Raw genomic sequence first — 12,914 nt, forward strand, 5'->3', positions numbered from 1 at the left:
CTTCTTCTTTAGTACCACTCAGCCAGACATCTGAAACTCAATTCATAATAGATGGCAGCAGAAGCGCCATTATAAAGTGTATTTGATAGGTGTAAGAAACAGACATTCACTCAGTATAATTAATAGTGTTGGAAGCATTAAAAATGCATGCCACGAAATGCCTAAATGGTCTGTAACACCATTTGAGTCCTAAGGTAGAAACAGTCAGCTGTATTTGATATGACTATTTGCTGCTAGAGGCCATTGTTATTCTATATTCATACTTAAGGTCTGCAGAGAAAGTGCTTTCAGGGCTGTGGCTCAGTCATTCAAGGCTCAATTTATTTCTGCCTTTACAGTCTGAATGGTCTTCTTTTGATCTAGCAATACATAGATTTTTTTTTGTAGTGTTGTGCTCTAAAATATCAAAGAAAGCAGACCGTTTTTCAAAAGCCCTTCTTTCTTTCTAGTTGCTTTTCTTTCATTCTTTTAAAGACTTATCTTCTCATTAGAGTAATTCATTTCAAAAATGAAGTTTCCTGACTATCACAGCATAGGAGTGCCTTTTGGATCTGTTCCTGTCCCCAAGGGAATTAGTGATTACTTCCACTTTGAGCTGGAAAGGGAAATTAATGTTTATCCTCTTGTAAACAATTTTCTCCTAGTTGTATAAAATGTGTATCTACGAATGTGGATTTTAGAAGCAATGAAATACTTACATTAGGATTGTTAAATGTGTATATGATATTGTAATACTGACGATTTGGATTACTCAGTTATACAGGTAAACTCTACCTTCTATTTTTAGAAGTATTTTTAGAGACTTTCACCTGTAGCATTACAAGACATACTGCATTTTGTATACACAGCACAGATACTACTGCAAAATGGTAGAGTTTCTCTGTCCTTAATAATCGATTGGGGAAATTTTTAAGCTAAGAATAGTCAGTCACTTCTAAAGATCATTATAGGAAAACTATATTTGGTTCCTTGATCTTACAAGATTTTTGTCATCGTCTTCCAGAAGGCATCTCTAGGATTTGACAAAGCTCTAAACATGAATGGAAAGTGAACCTGGTAGTGCACATGCCCTATTTGCATATTAGCCACTTTCACAGACAAATAAAAAAGGAGTAAACAGCAAAAAAATCCATAGTTACATCATGGATTTGTCAAGCAGAATTTTCCTAGACTTTTCTGCCATTGCTTCTGGTCTTGCTTTTGCAGACCCCAAAGAACAGAGGCCTTATGCATTAGGAAGAGATGAAGGAGAAGGGAGTGCAGCTGGGGGAACCAGGGCCTGCAACCATTATAATGGCATCAGCAAACGGAATATAAAGATTAAAGAAAATAGTCTGTTTCCAAACTTGTTTTATTTTCAGTCACCTCTAACTGCTTGTTTTGACAAATGTAAATTATTTTATGCATGAGATTTCCTTTTATTTTATTTTGTTTTAGAGGGAAGAGAGTTAACATATATACTTACCTGAGCTTGGAAAGAAGGACAGAAACATTCTGGAAACAATGCAGTTCTCAGTGGTGATCTCCAATATTAGTTTTTATTTGTACAGTGCTATAAAGATTTTTTCTGAATATATAGGACGTCTGGAGCTGTTTAGCTTGTAAGATAACGAACAGTTAATGTTTGAACTGTGGTTTTCTATCTGGACCTATTATATGAGAATTTGTTGGCTGCTGTGAGATAAGTTGGTCTTACCTGCATTTCTGAAGGACATATCACATTCATAATTAGCATCATCAGGTCTCACATAAACTGTGAAAAAAAATTGATCATGTCAGCAGAGAATGCAAAGAAGGTAGTTCTACAGGAATATAGTTTCAACTCATTCTCAGAGGACAGTAAAGGAAGGTCAGCACTATTATCCATACTGTTCTAGTTTTCCTAATGCAAATGATACTTGATTTTGCTGGGCTTGCTATTTAGCTGTATTCACATTTTTAATAAGGTACGTCTGTTGTAAATTCCTATTCAGTTTGGCTACTAACAAATAACTGATTAATTTTCAGACTCTACCCATTTTTCAGAGGAAGGAAACAAAGGTTATGGACCTGTTTTTGAGGAGCAACCCATCGATACCATCTATCCAGAAGAATCTTCAGATGGACAAGTTTCAATGAACTGCAGGGCTCGAGCAGTTCCTTTTCCTACTTACAAGTAACCTCTCTTATTTTGATTGTTACATCTTATTGCATATTCTACTCAATGAATGGTTCAGGTTTTGATGTTAAGTTATTGTCATACCAGAAAAAGAATTGGTAGACTTGCTATTTTTGGGTAAGAATCAACCTGGTTTAAAGTCGATGAAATGCCTAGACAGTTTTGAAAATACCGTATGCCTGTTGTGTTGAATGGTTTTGGCTTTTGAAAGGAATCCTGAACCAGACACAAAAGGTGAATAAGTGACCTTTAAGAAACACTTCTGAGACTTTCTGCCTTAGGTTAGGAATGGCTGAGGTTCAAATCCGTATTCTTGGATCAAAATAGCTTTTTGATTCCATTTTACTCTGAAAGAAGAAGGACTGGTATTGAGCCTGAGTATCCAGTGTTGCTTCTGCCACCACCTTGTTGTATAGAGATGCTCATGAATGTAACAGATTCACACATATAACCTCTTTCATGACAAGTATGTTTTTAGTAACAGAGCTGTTATTTTTCATTGTGAGATCTCAGGGCATCCATATGAGTTTATTGTCTATTACCTTCTCTGTATGTATCACAAAATGTGTTTATGATTATCATTATTCTGATTAGTTTACATTCTGGTCATGAGCAGATCAAACTAAGGGCAGATACAATTTCTTGTCAGCCAAATATATCCATTTCATTAAATTATCCTATGATCTGCACCAATATTTGTCTCCCTGGAAGTAACTCAGTCTTATAAAGCAGAAAAACACAGTTAAGATTGCTGTCTACTTATACAGATCTACCTGAGACTAAAGGTAACTATAATACCACTTTTGAATCTCATCTCTAGCTCTGACAGTGCAGGTTTTTTCTGCATGGCATTTTGCTTCTTCACTTCTTTGCTCTCCCCATGCTTGCAAGATCTGGAAGCCACTTAGCAGAGTGGAGTTTCAGATTCAGAACCTGTCAGATATACATAGCCATCACATTCAGTTCATCTAGCCTACTACTCCCTACCTGCAAATGTAAACAGCATAGCATACAGAGAATGATTAAAAGCTCTAACTAAATTTTAGGGTTCTTCCTTAAAGGAATAAAGTCACTCTGGAAACACTAGAAAAATACATATTCGGTGTTGCAAGAGACCTGGGAGGATCGTTGATTCCCAACTTCTGGCTCCACAGTAGATCATGCAGAATTGAAGCCATGGCAGCCTTGGTGCTGTGACCACTGCCCTGGGCAGCGTGTTTCAGTGCCCAGCCATTCTCCTGTTACCCTACCTGACCCTCCCCTGGTGAATTTTCATGAATGATATACACTATCCATGTGAGAAGTCCAACAGAGCCTTGTGAAATTATCCACATGAATTCGGTTGTTTTGATTTATAAGTTAATAAATTCAGAACAAAACAATATTCCATGTTTAGTTTTTATTCTTACATCTCCCAGCTGCACATTTTATGCAGTGCTTTTCTGATCTCTTTCTGTGTGGCATAAGCTGTGCTCCTGACAATTATTCCTATATATTTCTGGACAAAATATTTATTACTCATAATACAGACATGTAATATATCTCAAAAGATTGAACAAGGATGCCCCTAAGATCCTATAAAAGCTGAACAGTATTTATTGCAGGTTGTAAATCCTGCCTTTTATTTCCTTGCTTTGCCTTCCTTCCTGTTTCTTTTCTTTCTTTTCTTTTCTTCTTTCTTTCTTCGTTGTTGTTGGTGGTGATAATGCCACTTTTATTATTACTTTCTTCTACGACAATTCTGATTTCACTTTACAAATGATTATTTTGTATTTTTGACACAACATTTTAACCAGGAAGAAGCACACAATGCATGTATTCTCAATCTGAAAAAGCAGTGCCTTTAGTTTGGTACAAAAATCTAATCTACACTGCAAGACTTTTATGATCGTTAAATGTATTTAAGTTGCATCTTTCCTGTTTGTGCTCAGCTGTGTTTCCTTTCGAAGAAGATTATGTGCCCCCCCTGGTGGACATAGTTATGAGGGCCAGACTTCATTGATAGCTCCTCTCGTAGTTTGTGAAGGGAAGTTAGTGCAGCTCAAGAAACACACTGTAGACTTTTACAAGGACTAAGATGGGAGTGCCTGGCAATTTTCCGAATGTAGGATGCAGCTCTTAAATCAGTCGTGCCACTGTCATTGCGCTGACTTCACTGGCAGTTTAGGCTTTATGAAACATTTTCATTTCCTTCTGCAATTTTGCAAAAAAAAATCTCTTCAAAGTCTCACTTCAAAGATGTGGAAGAAACATTTGCTTAGCCTGCTTGGCCTTCAAAAGCTATCTGATGATATGTTTATGATTCCAGTGCCTGATTACTAGCTAACTCACTGGCAGTCAGTTCTCTACTACCTGGATTGAGTTGTAAGGTATATCCCGTCTCTGAGAAGGTTGAAACAGTCTGAGACTCCTATGCTTAAAATACCTATAATGTTCACAAAATCTTCATCTGGCTTTTGCAGATGAAAAGCTTCAAATGTATGTAGTAGTGTGTTATTAACTCCCTATATAGTTTATGATAGTACATGAATTAATCTTCAAATCGTGATGCTTACTAGGTTTGTTTTTGGAGCCAAATCTTACATCTGTCTTTTTTTTCTTTCTAATAGGTGGAAATTCAACAACTGGGATATTGATTTAACAAAGGATCGCTACAGTATGGTAGGAGGCAGACTTGTTATCAGTAACCCAGAGAAATCAAGGGATGCTGGAAAGTATGTCTGTGTAGTGTCGAATATCTTTGGAACTGTAAGAAGCAGTGAAGCCACTCTGAGTTTTGGATGTAAGCCAATGTTTGTGTCAAAACCTAGAAACCTTATGGTTAGCTTGAAATGTCCAGCGTTTTTGCACTGCAGTGTCTTCTGCTTATATGTGCTGTAGCTGCATTACTCTGTTAAAAAAAACCACAAACACACAAAAAAACTTCCCTGCCTTTGCAGAGAACAACACAGAATCAGTTTTGTAAGGATTTTATATTGTTTAGCATTCAGCTGTCATTCCAGTTCTCTCACTGAGTCAAGTTATTAATTGAACCAACTCACAACAGAACCAAGTTGTGAGATAATAATGTTCAAACAGTTTAAACTGTGGTAGAACCGAAGGGGAAATAGTCACTGAAGTAAGACATCAGCAGTGACAAGTGGTGATCAGGCAGCACTGCGGTGAAAGCACAAGTGGGATGCCTGCAGGAGGAGGGCATGGCACTTGATACGAGGCTCATTCCCTGACTGCTGGGCTGTGGGAAGGCCATGCCAGAGGACTCTTCTGTCAACTTCAGGCTGTCATGAGCTACAGTCATGACCTCATGCATATTATGTGCAGACGTACACTGCAGTCGAATGCATGCCATATAAGAGCCTGAAGTACTACATGAAGGCTAATGGAGAATTTACTGATTGAAGACAATCAGGGATTTTTATTTTATTTTGCCTTAAAGTATTTTTTTTTAATGGAAATATATTTTCATCAGAACCCAAAAATGATCTCACTCTTACCTGGTGGCTATTCACAATGCCCTGTGTGCCCTTCAGCAGAACAGTTTAACTTCTTAATATTTAACATCAGAGATGAACCGAAAAGTTCTTTTTTCTGCCACAAATTGTAATACTGTGGTTCTTCATATGTCAGGAAAGTCCAGGAGCAGTAAATAGTTATTCGAGTATCAGCTTATATTATTTTAGCTTTTATCCTACTCATTCAGGACTGGCACTGTTGGTGCCTGTTTTATAGAACTCCATGTCCCCCTACCACTGAATACAGCAGCAAATATCCTTCAAACTGAATATTTATGTCAATTCCATTAGAGAGAAGTAACAACCCAGATAGGTTCAATAAAATGGTAGCTGTGTGTCTTCCTTCCTCCTTTTTATGATCATCTGTAAAAAATACTTCCTTTGATAATCAGTATGATAGTTCCAAAAGAACTGAATTCAAAGTTGCTAAAGTTAATACAGGAAACAACCTTAGGTGGGTTTTTTTGTTCTTTTGCTTGTGCATAAACTGTTTGGAAAATGGCAACAAACCATTTTTTGAAGAGTTCAAGAAAATCTTGACCATCTGTTCATGAACGAGACCTTTTATTTTTGTCTTACTGTCAAATCTGCTGAAAGTATGGAGCAAAAGCCATACTCTTGTAAACTTTGTTTCAATTAATCCATCTGGGAGCATTGTCTTTGGTAGATGTGGATTGGCCTCCATGAAGAAAATGGTACTTTTTAGCAGCAGCTCTTTAAAGCCCCTAGAATCTCATTTTGCTTTTGAATGAATATGTATGTGGGAATTTTATCCTCCAGGAATATTTTGTGGCTTTTTTTTGCTAAGTGCTGTGTAAAATTAGAAGCTGAAATACAATGGTACTTGCTGGAAAACAGTCTCATAAAAGTAAAGCACAGCAATTTCATAGTACAGAAGCTGCAAGAGCGACAATGGAGAGAAATTTCCATTATCTCTAGATGTTAGCTGTATGCTTCTAAGAGTGCAACACTTATGCCAATTCTAGCTAAAAATGAATGTCTTCAAATTAAGAGTTCATGGAATCACGGTTATTATAGTGATTGAGTAATAACCAAGTAGTGCTTATGCAAAGAAGACATCAAGACCCAATCAGAGTACAGAGCCGTTCGTAAGTGGGAAGAAGGTTACAAATTACATCTCAATAATCATATGACATTCCTGCACCTGGCATAGATAATTCTATTTCAGTACTAACATACAGATGTTTTACTTATACAAATTGCCTTTCCTATCCACTGTCATTAAATTTATGGTGGTGACTGTCCTAAAGTTTCAAAGATTTGTCAAAGAACATCGCAAAAAAAAAAATTCTACACTTAAAATATAAACTGAAAATAACTGAAAAAAATAAAATGAAAAGCAGCGATAGGTTTTTCTTTCATCAAGCCCTACACTCTCCAAATACAAAGAAGTATCAAAATAGCAAAAGATTTCTTTCTATTGATCATCCATCATGTTAATTTTTCTTCCCGTTTATGTAGCAGATTGTAAAAGCCGATCTTTTCCAATTAAAGTAGAATTGAATAGCGTCACATTTACAAGCTGATGAAAAGGTCAATGATGAGGAAAGTAGCTGTTTGCAAAGGGAGATTAGTCAATCTGTAGAATCATAGAGTCCTAGAGTTGAAAGGGACCTTTAAAGATTCAGTTTCTTCTTTATCAAAGAGTGATATTCCAAATGAACTGGGAACCACTTGTGGAGGACTAAACACATTAAGACATGCAACAAAATTATATTTAATAGTAATTAGAAACCCTTAGAATGGCACAGTATTTCATGCATTATCTAAAGTAAAGATTCAGATAGTCACTGGAAAGATTTTATCTTCTAGTCAGTTTGAACAGAAGAAAAACTAGTAATTCAGAAACTGGACAAAGGTGTATTATCTGTAGAAGTTCATATTACTCTGCCTAAGGGGAGAGTTTTCTCCGTGCATTTGGCAAAGTGTCATGTCATGTTCTTCCTTGGTTCTTGTAGCTATTCATGTCTGAAGGCTGTGATTGGCCTTGGAAGAGACCTATCAAGTGTCTAGTGGGTCTGTCTAACTGTGCATTGCAGTTATATTTGTGAATAGTCCCTGTTTTCTACTTTAGCTATTTTTATATATATGTAGCTTTGTAACTTTTCTTTGTTTCTGGGTGAATGCTTTGGAACTGAAATTTTAGTTCAATATCAGAATCATTCTTGGGAATTTAGAAGAAAGACCATTCAAGAAAGTTGAAACAATCTAAACAATATTAGCTTAGATTGTATCTGTGATAAAATATTGCATTCAGCAGCTCTGCACTTCACTGTTACTGGTATATTATTTACACTGCAGCAGTATTTAAAGCAGGACTCCAGCCAGTATTGTTGCAAGTTCACTGTACTTCCTGACATAGGGGTGTTTCTTTTATCTTTTTAGAATTTGTTGTCATAATGACTAAAATACTGTAAAAAAATTTTTTTTGCACTTGTTAATGACAGTTAAAATGAGCAAACTTGTCATAATCGGTCCACAGACACCTGTGTGCCAGATATTGTTTTATTTCTATGTTTATTTCTACAGAATGAAAATATTTTTAAAAATAGGGTTTTTTTAGTGGAAATCCCACACTTTTCCTCCTTTACCCTCTTTTATACTAGATCTGGATCCTTTTCCACCAGAGGAGCACTATGAGGTTAAAGTACGAGAAGGTGTTGGAGCAGTGCTTCTTTGTGAGCCTCCTTACCACTACCCAGGTAATTCAGCCCAAAGGGCTTCATTTTCTGATGCATAAAAGTAGGAGACAAAATAATATTTATTTCTAAAAGTTTCCATTATGTTTAATTAAACAGTAACTCTTATAGAGCTTGAGAACCTCTCTTTAGATTTGATTTTGATCTTGAATGTATACTTGCGGTTGAATATATGTAAAAGACAAGGTTGAATTTTCAGGCAGTTTTTGTTATTACACATCACATTACTAAAACTAATCTGGATAATGGAAGGTGGGCCTGACCTGCCATTCAAAAGATCTGATTATGTCTCTATGTCATTGTGTCATCCCAGACTTGCTGCTGCAGCTTCATTCTACCTAATGAACTCACCACAACATACTCCAGTTAAAATATTCTAAAGGTTTTTTTCCATATCACAAGACTGACAAGGGCTTACCAGCTCCACAGTTGGATCAGGGCAAGACATAGCTTCACATATCCTCTCACCCTCAGTCCAGCTCCAGTGGAAAGGCTTGTTCTAAAGGGAACCAGGTGCACATTAATCTGCACTCAGGGAAGCAGCACTCTGATGTCCAGTACCAGTAGCTAGTGAGATGTGTATATTCTCTCTTTCATAGCTATCTTTCCTGAATAAATGATGTACAAGCTGTTTTCCGTGGTTTATGTAGCTGACACTATTATTATTATGTTGTTTGTTTTTTTTTTTTAAATATTAACTTGAAAATATTTTCCTCCAGATGATCTCAGTTATCGCTGGCTTCTAAATGAGTTCCCAGTATTCATTGCTTTGGACAGACGACGGTTTGTGTCTCAGACGAATGGCAATCTCTACATTGCAAATGTAGAAGCATCAGATAAGGGCAATTATTCATGTTTTGTGTCCAGCCCTTCAATAACAAAGAGTGTATTCAGTAAATTTATTCCACTTATTCCACAGGCTGATCGTAAGTATTTATTGAAAATACTTTCTGCATACTACACTCTGTTTGTATTTTAACTTCACTCATTCATAAATATTTTAATCTCTTGTAAGATAAATTAAATGGCAAGTCCTCGTACCTATTGCACATATGTTCCTTAGTCTTCTGCATACAGAGAGGTCCAAATCATTGCCATCCACAATGAGAGCTCTGTGAAGGAAATCTCCTTGGATTCATTCCTTTCATATCACTGAGAACAGAGTTTTTCTCATCTCTTTTATCTGTATTCATCTAAAAATCTTTAATTTCTTCTGTGGTCTTGGCATTGGTTCAAAAGGTTGTGACAGGAAAGCAGAAATTCCATGTAGAATTTAATAGAAAGTTTCAGGATATTTGTTTTCAGATCTGCTGAAATATCCTATCCAAGGACTCAGTGTCTCACCAGGCAGTCCCTTGAGACACCTTTTTCTTTTTGTTACTAGATTGTTCTCTGCCATTTCATAAATCTATGTGTTTTCTACATGGTAATCATAATCCTCTCTGCAACTTTAGTCAGTCACTAGAGACTCGTGAACTAATCATCAGGATTTCAGTGCCCCTTTTATGGGTTAGATTTCCTTTATTACAGTGAAGAGGTGTGATCAAATGTGGGTATTACAAATCAGTGATCTTTGTCCAAATTGCCCATTTTGGAACCTCATACTGTAATCTTCACCTAGAACTATAAAAGGAGTCCCACAGAGATCACGCTAGATAGATCTAATTACATTGCGTACTTGTACCCTTGTTAAGCTGTAGATTTGCTGGCTGTTGCTCTTTCGTACCATTAGTGAGAGACTATAGAGCTTAAATTCGCACTAATTAAAAATACTCCATCCAGTAAAAGAATCTGTAGAAAATAAAAGCTCCAGCTTTTTATTTCTATTCCTTCACAAGAAATTGACACAATTTAAATGATAATGAATGAGTTTTGTTAAATTATTGTGTTTTCAACTGTTTGCTGAGTAAAACATTTCTGTCTCAATACCGCATGTTCTGTGCTAAATCAGATTTTATGGATAGCCAGGCTATATGCATTGTAAAGAAGGATTTTGTCTGGATTTTTACAATGGATTTTCTCGAATTGTGGAAGTTGTAATAGTTATATTTTTGTCTACCACGCCTCTTCTGAGAATCTCTTGTTTTTATGTTAGGTGCCAAAGTGTATCCTGCTGATATCAAGGTGAAGTTCAAGGACACGTATGCTCTCCTGGGGCAAAATGTGACACTGGAGTGTTTTGCTCTTGGGAAGTAAGTGTGTTCTAAAGATATTGTAGAGCACCGTTTGCTTTCATATTTCAGGAAAATAAAATATGTTTCATCATCAAATACTTTTTTGTAGTCTGCAATTTAACAGCCACTTCTAGAACATGCTGATTTGTTCTTTACTGTATCTTTTCAAGTCCGGTTCCTGAACTCAGATGGAGTAAATACCTTGAACCTATGCCAGCCACTGCTGAGATAAGCATGTCTGGTGCAGTTCTTAAGATCTTTAATATTCAGTATGAAGATGAAGGACTTTATGAGTGTGAAGCTGAAAACTATAAAGGAAAAGATAAACATCAAGCAAGAGTTTATGTGCAAGGTAGGTAGAAAAATTATTCTTCATGTTGCATGTTGCTTTTACTTATATTGGAAGTATCTGTGTTTTCAGCGTGGACTCGTTGCATCATCCTGGCACACTGCTGTTAGAGTTAATAAAACAAAATCAAAGTCCCTACATAGAATATCAAGAATATTAAGCGTTCATGAATTAATTAAACAGCTCAGTTTGCCTGGCTTTGGTAGATCTATATTTACTTTGATAGCATTATTTGTTACTATTAATGTATTTGTGCATAATGGAATATGCACAATGAAAATTAAGTAAGTGATTGAGAATAGTTTAAGTGGAAGAACTACCAGAAAGAAAAAATAGGCAGTTAAATTTGTTGTGCCTTCTCGTTTCTGCATTTTGTCCTTTATGTCTTAGCTCTGTTTTGTATTAGCTACAGTCATTTCTTCATACCTCCAGCCTCTGTCCCTTCCCTTCATGCATTTGAATAAAGGACAGACCAAAAAGCACTTATCTTACTGCTATAGTGGAATCATTTCAAGTAGCCAAACTCCTTGACTAAGAATTATGCTATAAATCTTGGGCTTGAGAAGATTGTCCATAACATCTGAATTACCTTCAGAATATTTCAGTCTCATTTCACTGGCAATAAAGAACATCTTCTGAGTTAAGATCCTCAGTTACACTCATGAGCTTTCTGAAATAAATGAAAATTGGCGTGCGAAGATTGTAACTGATTGCTACACATTAGCATAATAAATTAATTCATTTGCTTAGCAAAGGCAAAAATACAAGGACATTTAAACATTATTAAGTATATTTTGTGAACCAAAAGAATGTTTTTCTTGGATGCCCTTTCAGAACCTATCTAGATTTGCACAGTTCCATTGAACTATCATTTTTATAACACTACTGAATAGTGTGCTTGTTGAATAATCTTCAGGTCAGTGTAAGCGGTAACATCTTATATCTTCTGGACTTCTTATATCTTATGGAATTAATAGATTGTAATGCTACTAAAATACCCATCTATATTTACTAGGTATTGTGTTTTGTTTTGTTTTTATTCTCCAGCCTCTCCAGAGTGGGTAGAACATATCAACGACACAGAGAAGGATATAGGCAGTGATCTCTACTGGCCATGTGTAGCTACAGGCAAGCCTATTCCAACAATTAGGTGGTTGAAGAATGGTGTCTCGGTAAGTTTATTGCCATAGGGAACACAAGATTGATAGGCTAGCTGATGGAAATGATTTTTTGAAGCACGCATTATTAAAGGGCAAAAGAAATTGAATTATAAGTATACAAAGATCTGCTGATTCCCCCTGTGCTGGTGATTAAAGTCTATTTTTTCTAGTTATGTGTCAGACTTTTCATAAGTTTTGAATTACATTTTTTCACACTATTTAGTATTCAGCTCTGAATTCTGACCTTGTCTTTTGACTACATGTCTGGGGGTGAATTTTCCCTTTTTTCTCCAGCCCATTAGAAGAAACTGCTGTTTTTTCTCTGTTCTGGATGAAAAGAATTATCAGCTTCTCTCCAAAAATAATCCTTTTTTATCACATTAAACATGACAGCATCTTTAAAAAAAGAAAAAGAAAGAATAAGAATGGAGTCAGTACAGACAAGAAGTAAGAATCATTTTAAAATGATCAGTGGTTTTCTTATAATGTAATTTTTCACTTTTTTTTTTTCTATTGCAAAATGATGTGAAGTTTAAATGAATACCACTTGATAACTGTAGTTTATTACTGTGATTCATTTTTTTAACAGAGTAGATTTTCTGTCCAGATATTTCAGAAATTTATTTAATATCCCTTGCTTGTACTGTGTGATGTGCTATTCAAGAAGAGAGCACAATACAAGACTGCATTTGTGGAGATTCAGTGATGCTCGTCTTGGCATGCAAACAAAAGAAAACAAAAAGGCAGAGTTGTTTTGTCTGCATATCTTAAGAAAAATGTGGACTGGAAGGAGAACAGGGATGTCGTGATCTGCCATATGGAGATGGCTTATATTAGAAAA

The 12,914-nt window shown here is 35.9% G+C and overlaps 1 protein-coding gene across 7 annotated transcripts in view; it reads left to right on the plus strand.

The window, feature by feature from the left end:
- CNTN1 (contactin 1) overlaps window positions 1-12,914 on the plus strand; it is a 228,759-nt gene that overhangs the window by 159,169 nt on the left and 56,676 nt on the right. For all 7 annotated transcript variants that reach the window (XM_072361291.1, XM_072361338.1, XM_072361299.1 and 4 more), the window contains 7 exons: window positions 2,008-2,155; window positions 4,768-4,940; window positions 8,298-8,393; window positions 9,110-9,316; window positions 10,486-10,582; window positions 10,735-10,916; window positions 11,961-12,085. In XM_072361291.1, the coding sequence (XP_072217392.1) occupies window positions 2,008-2,155; window positions 4,768-4,940; window positions 8,298-8,393; window positions 9,110-9,316; window positions 10,486-10,582; window positions 10,735-10,916; window positions 11,961-12,085 (1,028 nt within the window). The remainder of the gene's footprint in view (window positions 1-2,007; window positions 2,156-4,767; window positions 4,941-8,297; window positions 8,394-9,109; window positions 9,317-10,485; window positions 10,583-10,734; window positions 10,917-11,960; window positions 12,086-12,914) is intronic.

Source organism: Excalfactoria chinensis, chromosome 1, assembly GCF_039878825.1.
Source record: "Excalfactoria chinensis isolate bCotChi1 chromosome 1, bCotChi1.hap2, whole genome shotgun sequence".
Lineage (NCBI taxonomy): Eukaryota > Metazoa > Chordata > Aves > Galliformes > Phasianidae > Excalfactoria > Excalfactoria chinensis.